The sequence below is a fragment of the Meles meles genome, chromosome 3, assembly GCF_922984935.1.
Source record: "Meles meles chromosome 3, mMelMel3.1 paternal haplotype, whole genome shotgun sequence".
In the NCBI taxonomy this organism is placed as follows: domain Eukaryota; kingdom Metazoa; phylum Chordata; class Mammalia; order Carnivora; family Mustelidae; genus Meles; species Meles meles.
Genome location: NC_060068.1, coordinates 78927180 through 78951579, shown reverse-complemented (window position 1 = coordinate 78951579; position 24400 = coordinate 78927180). Strand labels below are relative to the sequence as shown.

Here is a 24400-nt window from a genome sequence, read left to right as displayed (position 1 = left end):
AGGGGTCCTGGGAATTACAGAAAAGCATTTATTAGTTTTTTTTGAGGATGTGCCAGGTACAATTTTAGATATGGAGAAAGTATCTTTACTTAGGAAGTTTATAATTAATTGGAAGAATAGAGGTCAGTTAAAGGCAAGACATGATGAATGCCAAAGGAGTGGCACATAACTGAAATCACTTAAGCACTAATTGAGCACCAAGCGTTTGCAAGTCATTGTGCAAAGGGCTGGGGGGGAGTGTCACAGAATTCCAAAGACAGAAAGCTTATTTCTGGCTGAGTGGGGGAAGGGAAAGCTTCCTGGGAGAGGTGAGGCTGGGGAAGGCGGGCTGGCAGTAAAGGACTGGTAGGAGTGGACGGAGAGAAAGAGGGTGCCCCAGGCAGAGGGGAAGAGCACCATACAGGAAGTCCCTAAATCTGTGGCCATTCTGGAGGTCAGTCGGGCATCCTGGCTGGCTGCGGGGGACAGAGAAGGATGCATTCAATCAGTTCCCCCAAACTACAGAAGTGAGAACTTTTTTCAGCAGGTAATTGGAAACCAGTCACAACTTTCGGAGCAGAAATGAAAGGCACATTTTTAGAAGCTTCATCTCCATGCTCACTGTGATGTGACTAGTATGTTTCTCAGATGACTCAATACTGGGACAACACCATAGCTGGGAAAAACTGTCTCTGGGAGCGGACAGTCCGCACTGCAAACGAGCCTGCTATCAGCAGAAGACGCGCCAGAGAGCCGGGACAGGCCGGAACTGAAACCAGGAGATAGAGGGAAAGCCTTGGTGACCAACAGAGCAGGAGAAAGGGGGACTGTTAGGTCGGGAATGGCACCACTGAAAGAAGAATGTGAGCGCGAGGCTGCTTTTTGACGGGAATGGTCAACTAGGTTTAGACACACTGTGACATGAGCGACTGAGCACGGCGGTGTAGACGTGGTGAGGGATTGACCGCAGGTGTGTTTCCAGTGTGTCCAGGCCCTACGTCACCTGCCGCGTCTCCTTCCGCGGATCATAGTCCCACCGTGTTTCCTCGCTCCCTTGCCCTTTGGCTGTGCTGGCGGAATATGAACGATGAGAGGGCAGGCTCCCAGGCAGGCCTGGGCCCAGAAAATTCTCCTGTGCACAACCTTCCATACAGACAAGCAGACCAGCCTTGGCCGCTCATTAAACACGGCGGGGGCTACGAGATGGAAGCAGCCGTGGTTCTCCAAACACCACTTGGACAAGAGCTGTCTGGTGCTTAGGAGACCCATTTTGTTCTCTGCATGAATGAGAGATGCCTGTGTGAATGGGATTAGCATGGATTTTCGGTCTGCTCCACTAGCTGGCTTTATAATCCATCCCTCCTCCACCGCATGCCCCTCCCTCCTATGTTCAGACCTGCTGGTTTCCTCCGTTGTTCTTCGGCCACACTAAGCTCTGTTGGTCTATACCGCCCTTCCCTGAGGCAGACATCTTTGCATTTGCTCTTCCCTCCTCCTGGAAGACTTCCTATGGGCTCGTGGCACAGCTAACTTCATTTTCGGATCTCAGATCAAATACTACTTCCTTAGAGCAACCTTTTTTTCACCACCTAAATGAAATTCGGTCAACCCCTGTTCATCTTTCATAACCCGTATTACAATTTGCAATTATGTATTTCTTTATTTCCTATGTCTCCCTATAAAAGTATAAGATCCCCAAAAGGCAGAAGCCATGGCTGTTTTGTTGGTCACTGTACTGTTCACCCAGCACCTCGCACTTTGGAGGAATCTGCTCATCAGTACCCAATAAGCGAATGCCTGGAGCTCCCAGGTTCTGGTAAGACCTGAGAGTGATCTGACCGGGGACAGACAGGAGAAAGGGAGCAGCAGGCGAGACACAACTGTGGCAAATACACACTTGGGTGGAGCACTGACATCTCAATTCACACCCCAGACAGGGTCACTGCAGAAGAACACGGTGTAGGGAAATGATACGAGAATAATGAAGGAGCTGGCAGCTATGGGATAAAGAATGTTCGACCTCCCGGGGCGCCTCAGACATCACACCTCCAGAGCTGCCCTTCGTGTAGATAAGGAAACAGAAGGTAAGTCCCTGACCCAGCTAGTTGGTGTCTGAGGTATCAAGCTTTAGTAATGGGCCCTGTGGAAAAGGTTTGGACTCTTCTGGTTGCCTTAATAGCTGAGAGGGAACATAATTTTAAATCTGTGGCCAGGGAAAACCTGCACTTCTACTGCTGGACCTAAGGGGCATCTCGTGATGGACTTAGGTGAACCTGTATGTCCTAAGATCTTGACTCCAGAGTCCTTTCTCCTGAGTGGGCAGAGAGGTGGGCGGCTGTGTGTAAGCCTGAGGAAGAGACACCCACGTCGTACTTGGTTATGTCTGTTCTCAGAGTGCAGCATGTATCTGGATGAGATGAAGAGCCTTCCTCAGAAAAGTAAGGAGTGGGGCTCCTGGGACCTGAAAAGAAGCACGTTCCCTTCCCCTGGGTGACTCCTCTGCTCTTATGGACAGCAGTTTTTACTCACACATTGGAGCTGGAGATCCAGTTCTGACGATCACTCTAACACATTTCACTCTGCGCCGGGGACACTTCTCGTATTAATACGATTAAATTAGCCTATCAGGCCCCTGGTATCCTTTGAACACTTGTGAGAAAGCTGGCAGCTTACCAGGGCTTTTTCTAGAAGAAATATTTGCTACTAAGAAGTGATTTCCACACACATCCATACCTCCCTTGATCAGGAGGTAATTACTGGGCCGGTAAGGCTGTCAGAGCCGGGGGCTGGCACAGACAAGTGTGTGCAGCCCTAAGTGTGCCAGCGCAAGCCAAGAACGACCCTGGACTGGCACTACCCCCGGCCCCTTCTGCTTTTACCAGCTTCCCTGAGGTCAGAGCATCCAAGTTCCTCCTTGGCTGGAGGGCTTGGATCAAACATCTGCTCCCTGGCTTATGACCGCTTTCCTACTTTCATCCAGCCCACATGCCTCCTGGAGTTTCAAAGGATGCAAGCTCTGTGGAGACTAGAATCCTTTCCCCATGGAATACAGTCATTTATTTCATTATTTCAATGAATACTTGTACCTACCTTACTGGGAACTGATTTCTTTCCACTCAGTGACTATTTATTAAGCACCTAATAGGGCTGGGAACTGCTCCAGGGCCACTCCCTGCAGGCAAGGAGCTCCGGGTCGCATGAGGGTCTGTTCCCTGAGGGCACCTGAGGGCAGCGGGCAGCACGGTTCAGGGCGCCCGGCAGTGCTGGGCAGTCAAGAGTATAAGCAGGATGCCTGAAAGGCTCTAAGACTCTTTAGCCAGTAATTTTGGGGGATAAAAGAGAAATGCCTTTTAGTTTCAAGGAGCTCACATAAGATACAAGCAGTGTTAGACTCCTGCAGAAAGAAGCCAACACCAGGGGAGAGCGTATCTCTTAGGATTAGTAACTGCTCATGCTGATGTGAGGAAAATATGGAGTGAAAAGTAAATGAGTATTTCGCTCCAACTTAGGGAGAATTTTTGTCATCAAACTAGTTCACTCCCCCTTCCTTCCCTTGCAACCCCCTCCACACCCACCTACCACTGAGGGTAGAGGACTCGGTCAGTGGAGTCACATGAGCTTCTTGTGAGGAAGAAAGCAGAGGGTAAGTCAAAGAGGACAGGAGGGGCTGGGAAGTGCCTAACTTTCATGCGACTAGGCAGAGACAGAAATCACAGAGCTCCCCCAACTTGTCACACTGGATGACACGGCTCCTGGGGGGACGGGACAAGAGTGCAGAGGATCAGGGCAATCTCCTGACATGGCAGATAATACACTAAAACCAACAAGCAAAGCAGAAATGGAAGCTGTAATTACCCAAATGCTTTCCAGGAGCAGATCCTGAAGGGGAGGCAGAGAGGGGCGGTTTCTACCGGGGGCCTCTGCCAGGGGCCAGGGAAGGACTGGCCCTTGGGATGCCCCCGACTCAGTGGGGCTGACTGGAGTCTTCTGCCTGTCCCCCACCTCCCCGCTCACTCAGCAGCCACCACCCAGCTCCACAGGCTCGGGTCCATGTTCACACCAGACAGGGTGGCAAGGATCGCTACTGAAGAGCAGTTCTCCTCTGCTGGGAGACGGGCGGGGCTGGAGGTGCCCTGTGGGCCTGCAGTCCCAGCTCTGCCCCTGCCCAGCTGTGCAGCCTTGGGCATAGCCTTCCAAGACTTGCTTTACTTCTTTGTAAAACAGGAGTAATACTACCACCTCTGTTCCTGGTGTTGCTGTGAGGATTAGAGGGCCCAGTGCAAAGTGCCCAGGCAGGGCGAGGCACAAAACAGAGGGTAAATACAGGAGCCAGTTACTGTTACCGTTGTTGTTATTGTTATTATAAAATCTACCCCCGTCTCCACCACCCTCCCATGTCACTGAGGGACTGAGAGGAGACAGCAGTAACAAAACCAACCGGTGCTCAGAGCAAGTGAAAAATGACAACCCGACCACAGTACCCATGGCCCCGTACAGCAGTTTTGCATCTGGCCGAGGTTGTGAGGCTCCTGATAAGCAAGACGTTTGCCAGTCAGCTTCGGCATGTGACACACTGTATCAGGGGCCACGAGGGAAATAATAAGATCTTTGACACTACCAGCTGACACATACTGAGGTGGCCCCCTTCAGAAGCTTACAGGGAACAAAGTGTGGTTTCCGCACCAGCCCTCCTCCTCCGGATTCATTGCAGGCTTGATGCTTCCGACCTCTTTGACCCATGCAGCTGGACTGTTGAAAATCTGTTTGTAGGTCCACTAGGCCACCTCATATTGTTGCCTCACGCCAAGTTCCCAGGCTGCCGTTCCTCCTCACACTGTTCTTTGCAGATGGCTGTGAGCGTGGCACTCCACATTTACCCCATTTCATCCCAGCCTCTTAGGTTTGCCCCAATCTTCTCGGCTGTCAGCTTCTCCCAGATGCTGACTGACCATCTGCTGCAGTCACTAGCGCCCACTGGCTCTCACAGCATCTGGAATGTGTGAGTATGGCTCTGGTAGCTTCCTCCAAGTCACGCCACTAGGAAATGGGTCCTGGATCGGAAGCTAGACAATATGTTGACTCAAAGAGGTAGACATCCCTGACAGCTCTTTTTTCCTTTAAAGATTTATTTATTTGAGAGTGAGAAAGAGAAAGAGAGACAGCATGTGTGTGCACAGTGGGGAGGGGCAGAGAGGGGAGAGAGAGAGAAACTTAAGCAGACTCTGCACTGAGCACGGAACCGACATGGGGCTTGATCTCGTGACCCCGAAATCACGACCTGCACTGAAATCAAGAGTCAGATGTTTAACCGACTGCGCCACACAGGTGCCCCTCTCTGACAACTCTTAATTCTTAAATCATTCCATTTAAGACTTCACCAGCTGGCCCGTCCTTGCCATGCTTGCTCCTTTATTCCCTGTCACTCCCAATTAGCTATTCTTCCTCTTGGCTCTCTTAAAACTGTGTCTGTGGTGTGCACAGAAAGTGGGGCCGTGAAGACGGGCAGTGGCTGAGGACAATAAAGTGAGCACAGAGCGTTCCATGATGGAGTGTGGTGAGGGTGGGGGGTGGGGTGGGAAACAAGAGGGCAGTGGAAAGGAGGCCAGTGAAAACTCGACTCTGGGAAACATTAAGCTAATGGAGTTCAGAGCACCCAATCTGTGGAGGGAGATAAAACAGAAATATCTGAGAGATTAAATAATTCAGTGCTGAGCCTGCTGTCCATACTGTGCATTCCTGACTGGCTGGTGGTGTATAGATTCTATCAGATAACACGTTGGCTTCCAAGTAGAGTTAGCCCCATGAAAGTGTCCTTCTATTACAAAATGAACCCAGGTCAGCTCCCTGGGGTACAGGCTCAGTGAAAATAGTGTTTTTTTTCTATAAAAAGAGGCAGTGACTCCTCACTGGGGAAAAGCAAGTGTTTTGAACCAGAAGAAGCCTAAGCCCAGAATTTGGAGTATAGACATTTCTAGGACTTCTGGCTGGCTCCCCGCCCTTCTGGGACTAATGTTAAGGAGGAGCATCTTGTTTTCAAAACCCTTTAAATATCTGAGGAGCCTGAAGGTGTGGAAGGGGTGGAGATGCCAATGATATGGACCCTCTTCCCTAAGAGATCCTCAGAGCTGACCCTGAGTGAGGCAAAGAGACATAATAAAGCAAATCTAAGAACTGAGGGGATGAGAACAAGATACCCTTTTCTGCGTACTTAAAAAAAAACCCTTAATTATTATTCAGTCATAAAAAAGAATGAAATCTTGCCATTTGCAACGACATGGATGGAACTAGAGAGTATACAGCTAAGTGAAATAAGTCAGAGAAAGACAAATACCGTATGATTTCACTCATACGTGGGAATTTAAGAAACAAAACAAATGAACAAAGGGAAAAAGAGAGAGGCAAGCCAAGAAACAGACTCGTAACTTTAGAGAACTGATGGTTGCCTGAGGGGAGACGGGCGGGGGGTGCGGTGTGATCTAGGGGATGGGGACTCAGGAGGGCACTTGTCATGAGCACTGGGTGTTGAATGGAAGGTATGAATCACTATATTGTACACCTGAAACTAATATTACATTGCATGTTAACTAACTGGAATTTAAATAAAAACTTCCAAAAAACCCCTTAATTATAAGACAATCCAAGCACACAGAGAAAAGTAGATTAAATAGCTTAATACGGTAGCATAATACCAAGGTACCCAACCCCCAACTGGAATCATGATCCACTTACAGCCAATCTTCTACCTTTTCCTGCTCCCAGCATTGTTTCAAAGCCAATCTCAGCCATCATAACATTTTATCTGTAAATATTTCAGTAGAGATCTCTACAAGACAAGGGTTCTTGTTAAAAAAAAAATAATCACAACACTATTATCACATTAATAGTGATTTAGTGAGCAAAGAGGAGCATCATTTCCTAGAACATTGACAATAATTCCCCAATGGCTTCACATACCCAGTGCTACGGTTGGAATGTTTATGCCCCCTCCAAATTCATACGTTGCGATCCTAGCTCCCAAAGATGATGGTAGTCAGGGGTGGGGTGCTGAAGTCATGGGCATGGAGTCCTCATGGATGGATCAGTGCTTTATAAAGGAAGCTCCCAAGGGATGTCTTCCCTCTCCTCCATGTGAGGACTTAGCCAGAAGGCACCAGCTATGCATCAGGAAGTGCACTCTCACCTAGCTGGACTCACGCTGGTACCTTGAACTTGGACTTCCCAGCCCCCAGAACTGTGAGCAACCATTCTCTGTTGTTTATAAGCTACCTTGATTGTGCTATTTTGTTATGGCATCCTGAACAGACAAAGACATCCACCCAGTCAGTGTTCAAATGTCTGCCTTTGCATGGTTTTTAAGTTGCTTTTCTAATGAGGCCTGCACTGACCTCCTGGGTGGCTGGGAGGACACTGTCATCCTAGTGCACGTAGCTGGCTCAGGGCAGCTCAGCATGCCCATAGAGCACATCCTGTACTGGGTGGAGTAAGATTCATTTCATGTTGCACTTACACCTCCCAGCACAGAGAAGTACTCCTTTTAAAGTATTTCCCTGCTTTCTGGAGTCACGGGCAGCTTCAGAAAGCCAAACAGTTTTGAAGGCCACAAAGGATGAATTTCACTTCAGCCTTCAGACCTGCTCAGCACTCAGTATCAGCGGAGGACTCTGCCCTGTCTGCAGGGTCATGGGGGATCCAGGAGAGCCCCCGGGGCCCTCCTGGCTTGGGCCAGCAGTGCCCTGGCTGACATTTCGGTGGGACCTTGAGGGAGGCATCAATAAATGTTAGCAACTCCACTTGCCCTACCTTTGACTTTCTCAACTAGTCAGAGTTAAATGTTAATGAGTGCTGAAGGCTTCCATCTCAGGTAACAGACATGCAACACAGACATGTGTAAATTACAAACTGTGTTCCAGGCCGCGAGTGGAGATGGATGCAAAGATGAATGGGCAGATGCCCAGGTGCCTGTCTTTGAGAGGTTTGGGATCTAAGAAAAATGTGCAGGCACAAGCCTGTTGTAATGGGCTAGAGGAGCATATACAATGTGGAGGGGCACCAGAGGTGAGGCAATTAGTGCTTCATTCTGCCAGGAAAGGTGGTGGTGGGGGGGGGGGGTACTGGCTGGCCAGGCCTCACTGAGGAAGGCTGTGTTTGAACTGGATCCCAAGGGATTAGCCAGATTTCTGCAGGCAGGGGAAGGCAAGAAAGGGCAGTCAAGGCAAGAGGAGCAGCGTGGCAAAGAGCACGGAGGCAGGAAGGCATGGGGCTCATCTGGGGACAGGAAGAACACAGCACTGCTGAGCACGAGAGCCAGGAGAGGGCAGGCTCAGGAAATGGGGCCGGACCACGTGGCTGGGCCGGCCTGCATAGGACCTCTGGTCCAGCTCTCTTCTGGAGCGGGCACTGGGGGCTCATGGAGGGACTCTAAGCAGGCAAATGACTCAAGTGGGGAAGATTTCAGTCTCATCTGCAGCCAGAGGGGAAAGCTTGTGGTGACAGATCGTTCAAATATATCATGGTGACTCTCTCCTATGTCTACAGCAAAGCCCAGCGCCACAGATGAGCTGGGAGGAGTGAGGAGCAAAGAGACAGATTATCTCTGATAATCTGTCCCTGAGCACGTTCAGGGAGGAGGACAGGGCTGTCCAGTCCGTCTCCGTGCCCACCATCAGCAGCACCTGTTGCCGTTCAGCTGGCATGGAGAGATCCATGCTGCAGATCCATGCAGGACCAGGCTGGACACCAGGCAGAAGCAACACTGGCCAGGCATCTGGCCACTCGCTGCCCGTCAGCCTCCACCCCCATGCTCCTGCTCTGATAATCACGCCCCCTAGCACCCTGTCCATGGGACCTGGGGCCAGCCTTGCTCTCCTCACAGCAGACCTAAAGGCCTGGCCTTCAACCCCATCCCATGGACACTTTCCTTATGTTACACACCTGCTTGCCTGGCCCTCTGATTTTGGCGGGCCCTGGGAGCCCCAGTCTCAGGAAACAACCAGAGGCTGCTGAACGTTGGCAGAAGATACAGACTGCATGAGCAGGGTTCATCTTTGGGCCCTTCTCGTCAAACCTTGGTCCCGTGGGCCAGCATGGTGAGCACCCCGCTAGGCCCAGGATTTAGCGGAGTGGCCCATCTGCTCTCCCAGAAGAGCAGGTGCTGCTTGCCCTGCTTATCCTTAGCGACTGTGTGCTCGTAATCTCTGTTCGCATCTCAAACTTCCTGTCACCCGCATGCCGCACTGCCCCCTCCGATATCCCTGCCAAGGCAGAATGCTCATGTGTCTTCTCTTCTAGGGCTCAGAGTAGGGCTGTCATTTCTCTTTTGGTGACAAGCACAGACAGAGCTTCCTAGGCACAGACAGAGCTTCCTAGGCAGGGAGTCGGGATGGGGGCGGGGCAGGGGAAGAATGGAAGTGATTAAATTTAAATCCCCAACCAGCATTCTGATCCCATGAATTTCCAGTACCACTGCTGTAAGTATTTCCGGGAGAACTCCGTTGTGCAAAGACAAGTAGAAGCAGCATGGTGAAAACTCCTCTTGCTTTGAACGCAAAAATGAAGTCGGTGCCCGGGAGTTATTTATTTCTCATCCGCTTTGGAAAGAGATTGTCTAGAGAGTCTGGAAGCCTACATTCCATTTCAGAAAGCAGACCAGATTTCTGCTGACAGCCAGTTTGGCAGAGGGGAAGCTTTTGTCTGGTTTTGCCATGCGAGCTCGTTTTCTGGGGGACACTCTACGCCGTCCTCATTCTAGACACCGAGAGAGCTGTACCTTCAATCGCGGAACAGTAATTAGCACTAAAAGACTTTCGCACGTTTTCTTGGGACCTGTTTTCAGAAAATCCAAGGCCTCCCTGCTGCAGTGAGAGCTGCCAGGAACTACCTTAGTTCCACATCTTCAACTGAGACCTGTACTCGGCCTTCCTGTGCTTCGGGAGTTTCAGGAACATCCCACCACTGACTCCCATGTTCATCTGAATCTTGGATTTTTTTTTTTGGATTTTTCTTGGATTTTTTCCTAGCTCTCAAGGGCCTTGAAACTCTGACTTAGCATTGTGTGTATCGTTCAACTTCTCCCTGCTCCTAAGGCTTCCCACAGTCTAACAACTTAGCAATACAAGGAGAGTCAGGCCAATTTCTGTGACAGATTCAGGTCCTCAAGGGTTGGATTAAATGAAAAAATGTGAAAAAGATGTCTGGAGTTGTGCGGGGCGATCAGCCGAGGGCTCCCTTTCCTTGTGGGAGCACAGTGTGTGACCTCCATGTGACACGGATCGGCCCACTGCTACCTCTGTTATTTTAGGTTTTTATCTGTGCCTGCAGACTATACTTTTTTTGAGGTTAGCATCCATATGCTATCCTTGCCTTGCCTGCAACAATTGTGCTCAGTAGTATTTGCTGATTAAGTGATTGAGGACACACACTGATAAGACTAGAACTTTTGTGGTGGTGGTGGGGTGCTGTTCTCTTGGTTAGTGGGATTCTGTTCTGGATAGTGAAATTGCTCCCCTCATTCCCTCCTGGAGAACATAAATTCTATCAAGAGAACATAATCAAACTAGCCATAAAAACTAGGAGGACCCTGAAATCCAGCCTAGGAGGCCACTAAAGAGTCAATTCAGTTCTGATAAGAGAATTATGAGGCAAGGCTGTAAGGATTACACACAATAGATTTATAACACAAGACTTTTTTAAGGACAAAAGTAGTGACTGGAGACATTTCAGATGAAGAAATAACCATGTTAACCTCACTGCTTTTTAAACATTTGCATCTGGGAATTGTAGAGGCTCAACAGAAAGCAGATTGCCTATATCCACTGAAAGTCATTCTGGCATGAGAAATTTCTCTTGCATAAAGCAAAACAGATGTACGAGGGGGGAAAAGCAAACCATTATCTCAAGAACTATATATCGTGTGAAGCAACGAGTCCAGAATCTTGACCATACTATGCCCCTGAAAACTCAATATAGAAAGCAGAAACGTAGTCTCTGGAAAATACTAATTATTAAAGCAGATAAAAACCCTAACAGTATATTCACATGTCATCCACAGTGGGTTTTTTTTTTTTTAAACTGGAAGGATATCTGCCAACTGAACTAACCTTGTACCAGAGATGACGCATCCAGAATTTTTGGCCAAGTCCTGCCTGGAAGGTATGAATTTGGATCCACTTCCCTGTTGAAGGGACTAGAAAAAGTGCCACGTCCTTGTGAGTGGTAAAGAGTACACCAGGGTCAGACGCATATGTGTCTGCCTATTGGGAGCCGCAAGCTAATCCATTTGGAAATAGGAAAGCACTCAAAAGGCTGCCCCCCTCAAGGTACAGGGTATTTATGGTCTTCTTCAGGGCAGGAGGCAAGTGCCTGGCTGTCTGCTGGGTCCTGGGAGGTGCACAAGTGAAGCAGAGACAAGAGCACAAGCACTGAGCTGGGACGGAAAGCACAGGGTCCAGGATGGCAGGCCCAGCTGGTGTAGGAGAGGCGCATTCACAGTGGGGAAGAGAAGAACACGGACAAACTCCTCAGGGAGCAGTGAGTCTGAAAGTTCAAGGAAACCTCAAATTTGATGTGCACGTAAAATAAATAAATAAACAAATATATTATAGATATGTAATAGACTGGGAACGGCGATACAACAGTCAAGATCAAATTGGTAGAAATGAATGCTAATATGATTAAAATAGCCCCAAATAGTTGATATGGTCCTATTACAGAGACAAAGTCAACGTAGCATTCTGTTCAAGCACACACACACACACATATGCACACAATTAGATGTAGCGTTAGACACAGCTCAGGATTGTCCTGGGCACCCCTCTTTGATGATGGTGATAAATAGGTTTACAAATTATGAGTGCACGTCGAAGAAATGAGTAAATGTATTTCCACTAATAGCTTGTCTCCTCTTGCAGAAATACACAAAATTGTATGTTTTATTTAATTACGCAAATTAAACTTCAGATACAGTCTCTACCTGACACCACACAGCAATTTATTGATCACTTAAGAAAAACCCACAGCATGGGGCGCCTGTATGGCTCAGTGGGTTAAGCCTCTGCTTTCGGCTTGGGTCATGATCCCGGGGTCTTGGGATCAAGCCTCCTGGGATCAAGCCCTGCATCGGGCTCTCTGCTCAGCAGGTAGCCTGCTTCCCCTCTCTCTGCCTGCCTCTCTGCCTGCTTGGGATCTCTGTGTGTCAAATAAATAAATAAAATCTTAAAAAAAGAAAAGAAAAACCCACAGCAGTGATGTGTACTCTAAAAGAACAGAGTCACATAGGACTATACGAATCTCTACAGTTTCTCGTTTTGTATTTGTTATGAGTATCAGTAAGAGAGTTCTTTTTATTTTCTTCTGACTTCACTAAGTAGGTTTTCTGCAGTCGTATTCTGATGCAGGTTACCCCTACTATTGAAAAGCATAGTGCTTCTATGGAAAATTTCTCAGACTGGAATAGCATAAATTGAAAAGTAATTATCACTAATGTATATGGAAACATTTTTGAGTGTTGCATGCTCAAAATATAACCTCTCAGGCTTTCCTGATACCTGTGGGCACATCTTGCTAATGATGTGAATGATGTGATGTGAATGATGTGAATGAAATAGATCACAATAAAGCACAGATGCTCACAGACAGAGCTCAAAGCTATAGGTCAGCTGGATGCTTGAGACACTGAGTGTAGCTCCCAGGGAAGGAGCCTGGCGGCACTACTCTGGATGCCCATTGCCCCAGGAGGGGGTTGGCGGTGGGGTCAGGGGAGGCATTGCCTGTTTGAGAGCTCCCTTCGAAACAAATGCAAAAATGCTATTCTCCATTTTCACCTTTCTTCATAAAACTGAAAATCCTCTTTGCGTGTCTTTTGGTTACCGGAAACAGGTACTAAGGTGTGTTTTCGTAAAAGGGAAAGGTGAAACAGGAACTTGTTCGAAAAGTAAGGGATATCTGTATTTAAAACTGCTTTAGTGAGGGGAAAAAAGGATTATAAAACACAAATATCAAACACTCTCCAATAAATCACTTGGATAGCCATCCATGTAAATAGAATGAGCTCCGAATATGGGTTAGATGAATAAACAAAGGCTCCACATTGCAAAAGGCTGATGGAGTGTTTTCACATTTAATTTCGTGACCACTTCCTCTATTTCACTGATTGGCAGCATAGTTGGAGATGTCTGTAGGCCCGCCACTTCTGAAGGAAAATATACAGAGCGAAAAAAGCATGCTGAAAATATACAGAGCAAAAATGTTCATTGTTAACGAAAGGCGCCGGCATCTGAACTTAATAATCAGATGCCATTTCCATTTGGAGTCTATATAAGTTTTCAGCATAATAGAAACTTAAACAAGTCAGGTTGAAATTATCCCTAACTCCGTGCATAGATTTCAACTGTGATTAATCGCTTCTTACATGTACATGTGCAATCTCTTAAGGAATATTCTTTTTTTTTTTTTAAACTTTTTTTTTTTTTTAAATTTATTTGACAGAGATCACAAGTAGACAGAGAGGCAAGCAGAGAGAGAGAGGGAAGCAGGCTCCCTGTTGAGCAGAGAGCCCGATGTGGGGCTCGATCCCAGGACCCCGAGATCATGACCTGAGCCGAAGGCATGACCTGAGCCACCCAGGCGCCCCTCTTAAGGAATATTCTTAACAGCAACCTAAGAAGGAAGAAGAATGAGGTTGTGGTTCCAAAGGGATCCTCGATGAAGTGGTGAGGAGATATTAAATCAGCCTCTGTAGGTTGCTTTGAGCTTGCTGCCCCTGCCTGGGGCCAAAGTACCTTCACTCCTATTCTCCCCACTGGACACACCCTTGCCTCTTAAAGGTCCAGTTAAAACCCAAGCTGTTTTGAAATCTTCCGGAACTCCATTTAGGAGTAGTCCTCTCCTCATGTAACATCTCACCCATTCTTTATTTTCTCTGTTTCTCATTTGGCTCTTCAGCATCTACGAATGTGTATTATTATTTTGAAATATATCTACATTTTATTTCCCTGATTCATTTATATGATCTTTGAGGACGAGGAATACTGTGTTATACTCTTCCTGCCCCTACTGCAACCTTCAAAGCGTGGTCCTGGTACCATTAGAATTGTCTAGTTCTTGGACCAAAATATAGCCTCAGAGACCCTTAAGGGATACAGAGGGAGGGCCTAGCAAGCTGCATTTGTAACACGCTGCCCAGGCGATTCTTAGGTTGAGGACCACAAGAATACAAGAATTAGGGAATTGCTGTGAACATAATCCGTCCTAAGAAGTATTTTTCGAATATATACAGGAACACAAAAGACCCAAAGCCAAACCAAAATAACACCAACAAAAATGAACAAAAAACCATGCGTAAAACTAGGGGTGCTAGGCACTCAGGTCAGTCTGTAAAATATAGAAAAATTATTTTCCTGAAAATATGTAGATGTTTCAGGGACAAATTTTCGTCAGGACAGCATTTACAGTCCGGGAGGTATCTTGCAATCTCATTAGACTGGAAAGCGCTAAAGGGCAGGGACCCTGTGTTCCTCACCATTCTTATGCCTGTGAGACCTTGCAAAGACATATGGCAAAAGTGATATAAAAGAGCTTAATTCCTCAGCAGGGTCCTCTGATTCTGCCTCCCAAAGTCCTCTGTCTGGCTTCCTGAGAACATTTCGCTTCCCTGTGTCACTCTCTGTCCCGCCCATCCCCACCCTCAGCTAAAGTTTTCTGGGTCCTGGGTCTGCGAGTATCCTTTCAAGGTCAAACAGAACCAGACTTTGGGCAACTGGTATTGGCTGAGTTCTAAATCCATGCCCTTTGCCTCCTGAGATTACTCCCGTGTTTATGGGACTTACAAGGCAAAAGGGACTCTGCAGATATGACGATTACTAATCAGTGACCTCAAATAGGGGGATTATCTGGGGGGCCTACCCTAACCCCGAGACTTTTAAAAACAGAGAGTTTTTTGTGGCTCAGAGCGCAAAAGTCAGAGAGATTAGAGAAGGATTTCAATAACAGGAACGTTCTTGCTGGCTTTGAGAGTGAGGTGGGTCACTGGGCAAGAGCCTGAGAACAGCCTCTGGAAACCAGGAGCAGTCCCTGCAGAGAGAACTGGGATCTCAGTCTTCTAAGCACAAGCAGCAGACCCGGCCCTGAGCCCCCAGGTGAGAGCGTGGCCTGACTAATGGCTTGATTGTCGCTTTGGGAGATTTGATGCAGAGAACTCCACTGAGCCCGCCCAAATTGCTGACCCTGAGAACCGGGAGATAACAGAGGGGTGTCGTGTTAAGCTGTAAAGTGTGTGGTAATTTGCCACACAGCAAGAGGAGAGGAACACAGGAGCCCTCTGGGAATGTTACAGTGGTCCTCTGCCTGCCTCTTCTCAACTCCAGCTCAATCAGTGCTTGACTTGCAGAGACAAAGAATGGGCATTAGTAGAGCAAAAATAAACAGGAGGGGTGGCTATTATTGTTGTTGTCCTTGGTCACTGATCCATTCGGGCCAGTGGCTCCATCTCTCTCTCCCTCATTGGTGCTGCCCTCCCCAGGCCCACACAGCATCAAACCTTCCCTTCTGCCCTCTGCCAGGGCTTACGGTTTTCAACAAAAGCCCCTGTGCTCCAGCTAGGTCCCTGATGCTCCCAGGACCCCAGGTGGGTTTAACACAAACAATTAGAAATGTAAATACAGACCCTGCAGAACACGGGCACACAGACCTGGAGCAATTGCAGGGGGCGACAGTGTGTGTACCTTTAAGAATTAGATACTGTGGGGCACCTGGGTGGCTCAGTGGGTTAAGCCTCTGCCTTCTGCCGGGTCATGATCTCAGGGTCCTGGGATCAAGACCCACATCAGACTCTCTGCTCAGCGGGGAGTCTGCTTCCCTCTCTCTCTCTGTCTGCCTCTCTGCCTACTTGTGATCTCTCTCTCTCTCTGTCTTGCAAATAAATAAAATCTTAAAAAAAAATTAGATTAGATACCATGACTGGCACAAAACGAACTTGAACAGAAATGAGTGGATTAGGATCCCTGACATCAGGGGCTGAGAAAGGATCGTGAATGCTTGCCCTGGGACCTGAGATAAAGAGCAGATAAAAGCTCCCCTGTCAGGGCACCTGGGTGGCTCAGTCCTTAAGTGTCGGCCTTCCCCTCAGGTCATGATCCCAGGGTCCTGGGATCGAGACCCACATCGGGCTCTCTGCTCAGCGGGGAGCCTGCTTCCTTCTCTCTCTCTGCCTGCCGCTCTGCCTACTTGGGTTCTCTCTCTCTGTCAAACAAACAAACAAAAAACCCCACAAAAACAAACCAAAAAACAAACCTTAAAAAAAAAGATCCCGGGGCGCCTGGGTGGCTCAGTGGTTTAAGCCGCTGCCTTCGGCTCGGGTCATGATCTCGGGGTCCTGGGATCAAGTCCCACATCGGGCTCTCTGCTCAGCAGGGAGCCTGCTTCCCTCTCACTCTCTCTGCCTGCCTCTCTGCCTGTGATCTCTCTCTCTGTCAAATAAATAAAATAAAATCTTTAAAAAAAAAAAAAAAGATCCCATCTCTAAGGTTCGGCCTCATCCAAGCTCATGGGCTCAGCAGAATGGCACTCAAGAATACAGCTCTTCAAGACACTTCATTCCTCATTCCAAATATCCTCCTCTCCCTGTTCAAGTCAAATGACTCCATCCAACAAAACTGCTCTTATTTCTAAATGATTTTCAAGTGCCTTGCTTGATCCCCGAGCAAAGCTAATCCCCACCAACCCCCTCCCTGCCTTTCTCCTTAAGCAACTTTGCTCAGTCCTCATTTAAGGGTTCACTTCATTCCTTCTGCTTTGCACCGAGTAGCTATTTATACGGGCCCCTCACGCTCAACTCCCTCCAGCTCTGCGGGGGCAGGGGCTACAACCCATTTATCTTCACGTCTCCCCAGGCCTGCCCGGGGAACACTCAGCACATGTTTAAGAGGTTCACTCTGAGCGCTGACTTGGACTTACAGTTGAGATTTCCTTTGCTGTCAGGTTTCGGGTAGCGCCTTAAGATCCCTTGATCCAGGGAAATAAGGGCCGTGCAGCTGTTGCAGCCCACCCCTCGGGTCCTCCATCCCAGGATGCTGCAGAGAAGGGGGAGGAGAAGGAAGCTCCAGATGGAGAGGAGGGAGTGCCAACCTTGCTTCCTGCCCCTCAGCCAGCAGCAAGCAGACTTGCTTCTCTAATTTGATCTTTTCTCTGCTTTGGCCAAGGCTGAGTGCATTCCCCATAGAGCAAGAGTGAAACAATGCAGTTGCTGTTCCAAAGCCGGGAAAAAGAGTGGTGGTGGGAAAACGTGAAGAAAGCATGTTCCTTGATTTATTTTTTTAAAATGTATGTTATGGGAGAAGTAGGCAAGAAGACAAAATAGGCAGTACGTTCTGAACCATGAAGGAAAGACACTTTCTATAGCCCTTGAAAATCTTTCATGCTACAGTTAATCATGTATCGAATCACTCAGCAAACTCTGCATACACTGTAACTGGGCCATGCCTCCCTTCGCACAACTGGTGGATGAGCCTGTCTCCATTTATAAACCAGAGGATCTCAGGGCTGGGGCTTGCTGCTGTTCACCCTCATGCCCTGATGCCTAGCACAGTGCCTGGAGGACCACAAAGAGCTCAGGGCACGGTGGCTGGCCAGCCCTGGGGATTGCAAAGGGGCAGCAGAGTCTTGGGGCCAGGGGGCCAAGTACTTCCAGGAGAACGGGATAATAAGCACTGACAAAGCATCAGGGAAAGGCCAAGTCAGCTTATCCTGAAAAGGAGCCAGGGCTGTGGAAATTAGGAGGAAGGGAAATCAGGGAAGAAGGCAGCTTGCAACTGGGTAAAAAGTGAATGGAAGAAACACTGAATGATGGGCACAAATAAGTGTTTTAAAAAATTCATTTAAATGTACATTGTGACTTGACCAGTAAAATAAACTATAGAATATGATGCAGCAATTCAAAGAATAAAGTAGAAGCACCCCATGATTTCTCAACCTCAGCATTACTTGCATTTTGGGTGGACAATTCTTTTTTTTTTTTTTTTTTTTTAAAGAAGATTGATTTATTTGAGAGAGAGATATAGAGCATGCATGAGTGGTGCAAAGGGAGAGAGAGAACCTCAAGCAGACACCACACGGAGCACAGAGCCTGATGCAAGGCTTGATCCCATGACCCTGAAATCAGTACCTGAGCTGAAACCAAGAGTAAGGCACTTAGACAATTGTGTTACCCTGATGCCCCTGAGTGGACGGGTTGGGGGCTGTCTTGTGCAGTGCAGAATGTTTAGCAGCATCCTTGACTTCTATCTACGAGATACCAGAGTAGCACCACTGTCCAGCCTGCGACCGCCAAAAATGTCTCCAGAAATTGCCAAATGTCCTTTGAGGAGCAAAACTGCCCCCAGTCGAGAACCACTGCTCTACATGTACTCACCGGTTAAGATCTCCAAGGTAGATCATTGAGTGGAAAACATATCACAAAAAACTCAATTTTACATGGAAAAAGCATTCTACACACACACACACACACACACACACACACACACACAATATCCGTGTTATGTAAGTAAGCACAACTAGAGTACCTAGCAGGATGAAACTTTTAGCAGACTAGAGCAGGGAGTCACAGCGAATCTCGACTTTATCTGGACTGTTTGTGTCTTTAAAAAAAGAAAATGAAATGTACTCCGTGGGAAAATTAGTTTGGAAACTGAACATACGGAGAAAGTACTTGTTAACTGCTCCCTGACAAACTTTGAAGAGGAAGCAAAAGGTGGCCAGAATGAGGCAGAATGAGAGGAAGAATTTTTAGGACGTGGGAAAATTGAGCTAAATTCAGTAGAGTCATAATTTTGTATAAAGCTTAAGAAGAGAGGGGTGAATACCTTCCAGAATGCTTCCTCTTATTAGCTCAAAATTTCAATGATGCTTTGCCAGCGTTGACTTTCCCACTACAGTTAAATATGTATGAAATGACAGAACTCCTCTTTTCTGTTTTTCCACTGCATGTTTCTTTAATTTGTGTTTCTTTGGTGTGTGTACGGCTTTCTGTAGCTGAAGTGCTGATGCCATTATGGAAACTGTCACTCTTCCGAGTTGGAAAGACCCGAGAACGAAAGCTCACTTTGCCTTCTGTTGGGTCTGGCATGGCTGAGTACACTGCAGGAGTGTATTTGTTTTTCATTAATTTGTTTGTCATTTTTCTCCATGATCTATGGAACATTTATTTCCCCTGCAGCAAAAGGATCTGAAATGTCAGAGGTTTCTCTTGGTTTTGCTGGGGTAATGAATTGTGGAGAAAAAGAAATTTTTCTTATATGCTAGTTGATTGTGGAAGGAGACATTTTGTGACCTTTTGCTATTTTACAGTGATAATGAATTTCCTGACAAACCTGGAAACTTTGGGCTTCTTTATTGAAATAATAAGGTTTGAGGAATAACTTTGACCTGGACCTTTGCAGAATTAATCAAATACAGATTTTGGAAAAATTGATGAGTTTGGTCTTTACCCAGACACTCTAATTTATTTCTGTCACGGAGGCAAGTAGACAGATCTGTACCACATCTATACCACATCAAAACATCAAACAACTAACTACAGACCCAAATCCCTGAACAGAGATTTACACACATGTGGTGGGAGGGGGCCTAGCTAGGTTCAGGGACTTCTAGCTTGATCACTGTTTGCTTTGTTTCCTTTTTTTTTTTTTTTCTTCTCTTCCTTCTTCTCTTTTTAACTGCAAGAATAATACAAACTTGTAGAAAACCTGGCCTATGATGAACAGAATGAAAAAGATAATAGGAAATCATCCATAACCTCATTCTCCAAAAGTAATGGACCATCACACCATTTTGGTCTGCTCCTTCTAATCCTGTTTTGATGCCTATAATTTATAGTTGAGATAATACAGAATATAAAATTTTATATACTGTATTTTCTTTCCTCCTGAATATTGCATACGATGTTTTGTTTGTGATCTCTAAACACTTTAAAGGAAAACTATACTGAGTCCTTAGGAAGTTCTAAACAAAGGCCACAATTCACAGGGAAAAGGAAGGAATAGATCTTTTAATTTTTTTTTTTTTTTTAGATTTTATTTATCTGAGAGAGAGAGTGTGAGAATGAACATGCACAAGCAGGGGGAGCAGCACGCAGAGGGAGAATCAGTCTCCCCACTGAGCAGGGAGCTGGACTTGGGGCTTGATCTCAGGACCCAGGGATCATGACCTGAGCCAAAGGCAGACACTAAACTGACTGAGCCACGCAGATGCCCCAGGAATAGATGTTCTTTGCAGTATTTTAGGAACATCAGATTCTCCCATTGTTCCCCTGCATGTGTTAATGGATAAGGTGTATTTTTCAGATTCTCTGACACTGTAAATATGCACGCGCCTTTATGTTTGAAAGGCGAGATGAGAAAACAAGCTTGTTGAGTCAGGATGCCAGCCGAGCTCACATGATGACTCTGGGTGAGGGTGCTTTGTGTCTGTCAGAGACAATGACTGGCCCACAGGTGTCACAGCTAGTGCTGTGACCACCCAGAGAGACGTGTGGATGTCGGCGCCCATGTCAGTACCCTCTCTGCCAGGGTACTGGCGGGGAAGACTCCTCCACAGAAGTAGCATAATCAGTTCCCTGATTCTCTACGTATTATCTCTGGCAGCTTGCTGGGGTTGTCTACACCCATTCCTAATATCCTGCAAGACAGAGGAAGTACTTGAAAGGTGTCAGAACTCACAACCCAAACAGGATCTCAGACAATTTAGGTAGAAGTATTAGTACCTCATTCTTGACTTCTGGTGGGGTGTAGATGCTCAGTTCACTGTCATTTCTTAGAAGTTTAGATATTCTTTGTGGTTGTTGACAGGATGAGAACATAAGGAACAAAAGGAAAAAGGAAGGGAGCTTCTGAGTTGAGCTCTAAAATCTTCATGTCTTGCTCAACTGAATGTACTTTGAATTTTTTCATCAAACACCAGATTATTTTAGGATAAGAAAACAATTTGGTATTTGGATAATGAGAAAGATCATGTGAAATGCTACCTAGTGAGCCTAAACATGAACTCAGGGTAAATTACAAAATTGTAATTACAATTAATATATTGATTATATAATTACTTAAGTAATTAATACATTAGCAATTATAAAACAGTTCTGAAATTTAAGATCTTGTATCTCTGTCTCCAACTGCATATCTCACAAAATATTTCAAGAATCTTAAATCAAATATTCACACAAATATTTTAAATTATAAATCTTGAGGGCGCCTGGGTGGCTCGGTCAGTTAAGCGTTTGTCTTTGGCTCAGGTCATGATCCTGGAGTCCCAGGATCCAGCCCCACATGGGGCTCCCTGCTCAGCGGGGAGTCTGTTTCCCCCTCTGCTGCTCCCCCTGCTCGTGCTCTCGCTCTCTCGCAGCCTCTCTCAAAAATCAATCAATCAATCTTTAAAAAACAATTTTAGATCTTGGATTCCAAATTGGGTGAAAGTGCTGTCTCCACTGGGGGCTACTCAAAGTGTGATCAGAGGCCCAGCACTGGCACCCCCTGGGAGCTCAGCGGAAATCCTGAATCAGATGATCTCTATACTTAGTCAAGTTTGAGAAGCTCAGGTGTAGACTAGGGTGAGGAGCAGACCTTTACAAATACAAGTGTTTTCTCCCGGTGATGAGAGGCGAGTTCCTAGGAGATTCCGGAAAGCTGTTCACAGACTGCTTTCCTCTTCCCCACCAACAGGGGAATTTCTAGTACTTTCATCACCACCTTGCTGGTGTGGAGAATCTGCTCCTGACTGCTGAGGGAGACCACAGCTCAAATAATGAGCTTTGGCTTTCTGAAGTGGGAAAACAACGCCAAGGTCACCATGCTCTGGATTTGGGGTCAATATAAGATAGAGAAAAGAGGATGGTTGGTCTGAAAGCATCTGAACAGTTGCAGAAGTGGATGAATAATGCAGTGCATTTTGGCTGATTATTATTATTATTTTTTTAAAAAGATTTTATTTATTTATTTGATGGAGGGAGAGAGATCACAAGTAGGCAGAGCAGCAGGCAGAGAGAGGGGAGAAGCAGATCCCCCCACGGAGCAGGGAGCCTAATGTGGGGCTTGATCCCAGGACCCTGAGATCATGACCAGGGCCGAAGGCAGAGGCTTAACCCACTGAGCCACGCAGGCCCCCCATTGGCTAATTATTGACTCCAAAACAAGTGTTTTCTCTCACCTGCTTACTTCTGCTTCTAGAAGTAAAGCAGCCTCTGGGCAATGCAAGTAGGGCTCAAAAGCAGGCCTAAGGTCAGGAATGTGTTTGGTTTATCAGTTAGGGGAATTTAAACTCAAACCCAGTTGGTTTTTAATTCAACTTAATCACTCACACGCGATGAAGTGCCATCAAATTATCTAAAAGAAAGCAGTCACTGCACAATGGAATAGTTGATGTCATGGCAGGAGCTGCCAAACCCTCAACAAACTGGAAAGTGATTTTTAGAAAGGAAAATGTAAAATTATGAAAAACACATAGTTTTTAGATTGCTTGCATGCTCTTCTAAGTGTCTGGTGATTTATGAACATCTCTCTGCATTCTTTTCTAATTTGGTTTCCACTGTCAACATTTTCATTTTAAAAGAATGCGTAATCATTTGAGCTCAATGCAGGGTAAATGCTGTTCTTTGTAATTTGTGAAAAGATTCTGAAAAAATAACCTCATACACATTTGAAAATATAGTTAAATTAGAAGGTAGAAGTTTAGATTTTTTCTTTAAGTCTCTAACATTTAAATGTTCAAACATGTTTTGTTAACACTTAAAAATCAGGAATTGTATTCTAACTTGTCCAAGAAATAACCCAAGTCCAACCCTCAACTTTCTTTATTTTTTAATTTATTTTTTATTATTTTTAAAAGATTTTATTTATTCATTTAAGGGAGAGAGAGACGGAGACAGAGCACAAACAGGGGGAAAGGTAGAGGGAAAGGGAGAAGCAGACTCCCTGCTGAGCTGGGAGCTGGACCTGGGGCTTGATCCCAGGACCTGGAGATCATGACCTGAGCAGAAGGCAGACACCCAACCATCTGAGCCACCCAGACGCTCCCTCAACTTTCTTTAAATGAAATATATATATATATTACAAAGAATTCTTTTATCTCAGGCTAATGATTATAAGGGAGAGTGATACCTGAGCTGAGTTTCTCTTTCCTCTTTCTTATTTTCTCTTTTGAGAAAGGAGCTAAAAGTCAGATAAGCACTGAATTATTTTCTGTAAGAAATTTTTACCAAATGATATAAAAGGCTCTGAAATGAATTTTTGTAAGTTGCCAAAATAATCATGACTTCCTGATAAGTCACCGTAAATTTATACTCATGTTGGACACGAACGAGTACACTTGAGTCTCTGACACTAGCCTTCAAGGAAACCAAATCTAAGTTTTTTATATCTTACTTTATGAACAAACATTAGCTACTACAAATCAAGTACCTCTGACATCCTTCCTAGCTCTTTTTTAAAAGATCTTTTAAAGGCTCTCTCAACTCTTTCCTTTTCTCCTGGTTCTTTTTTTTTTTTTTTTTTTTAAACATTTATTTGACAGAGACAGATCACAAGTAGATAGAGAGGCAGGCAGAGAGAGAGAGAGAGGGAAGCAGGCTCCCTTCTGAGCAGAGAGCCCTATGTGGGACTTGATCCCAGGACCCCGAGATCATGACCTGAGCCGAAGGCAGCGGCTTAACCCACTGAGCCACCCAGGCGCCCCCCTTTTCTCCTGGTTCTTAAATGATTCTCGCTCTCTGTCAAATAAATAAAATCTTAAAAAAAAACCAAACTTTTAAATGAGGGACATTTAGTCAACAACTGCTTTTTGTTGTGACACTGTTCTAGATACTTGGGTACAGTAATGAATACCAAAGATAAAAATGTCTGCCTTCACGGGGCTTATATTTTAATGGGAGAAGATGATAAACAAATATTTAGAATACTATTATGACAGATGGTGTTGTGTGCTCTAAAGTCATGCAGGCATGGGGGACAGGGCAGGGCTGGGAGCATTATGCCTCGACAGTTTCTGGAACCCCGTGCATTATTGGTCTTAGTTTCTTCTCTAGATTTTTCTCCACATGATTGCTCTCAACTCCCTTACTTAACCATGTATGCACCCTCTTTAAAACTGTTCCTGTGGAGGCTTTTTTTTTTTTTTTTAAGATTTTATTTATTATTTGCCAGAGAGAGAGAGCGAGCATAGGCAGGCAGAGAGGCAGCAGATGCAGAGGGAGAAGCAGGCTCCCTGCTGAGCAAGGAGCCCAATGTGGGACTCCATCCCAGGACGCTGGGACCATGACCTAAGCCAAAGGCAGCCGCCCAGCCAACTGAGCCACCCAGGCGTCCCTCTGTGGAGGCTTTTAGGTGAGAGAGCAACTAAGCACAGGTATCTAACACCCCTGATGTTTTATTTTATTTTTATTTTTTAA

General features: G+C 46.2%; 1 protein-coding gene across 2 annotated transcripts in view; it reads right to left on the bottom strand.

The window, feature by feature from the left end:
- The window catches only part of ARSB (arylsulfatase B), a 167532-nt gene that overhangs the window by 20636 nt on the left and 122496 nt on the right, over positions 1-24400 (bottom strand). Inside the window, exon 7 of one of the 2 annotated variants that reach the window (XM_046000903.1) lies at positions 20176-20643. The exons of the other annotated variant lie outside the window; for it this stretch is intronic. Coding sequence (XP_045856859.1) covers positions 20642-20643 — 2 coding nt within the window. The 3' untranslated portion in view covers positions 20176-20641. Of the gene's footprint in view, positions 1-20175; positions 20644-24400 lie in introns of those variants that run through there. 2 annotated transcript variants of the gene reach the window in all.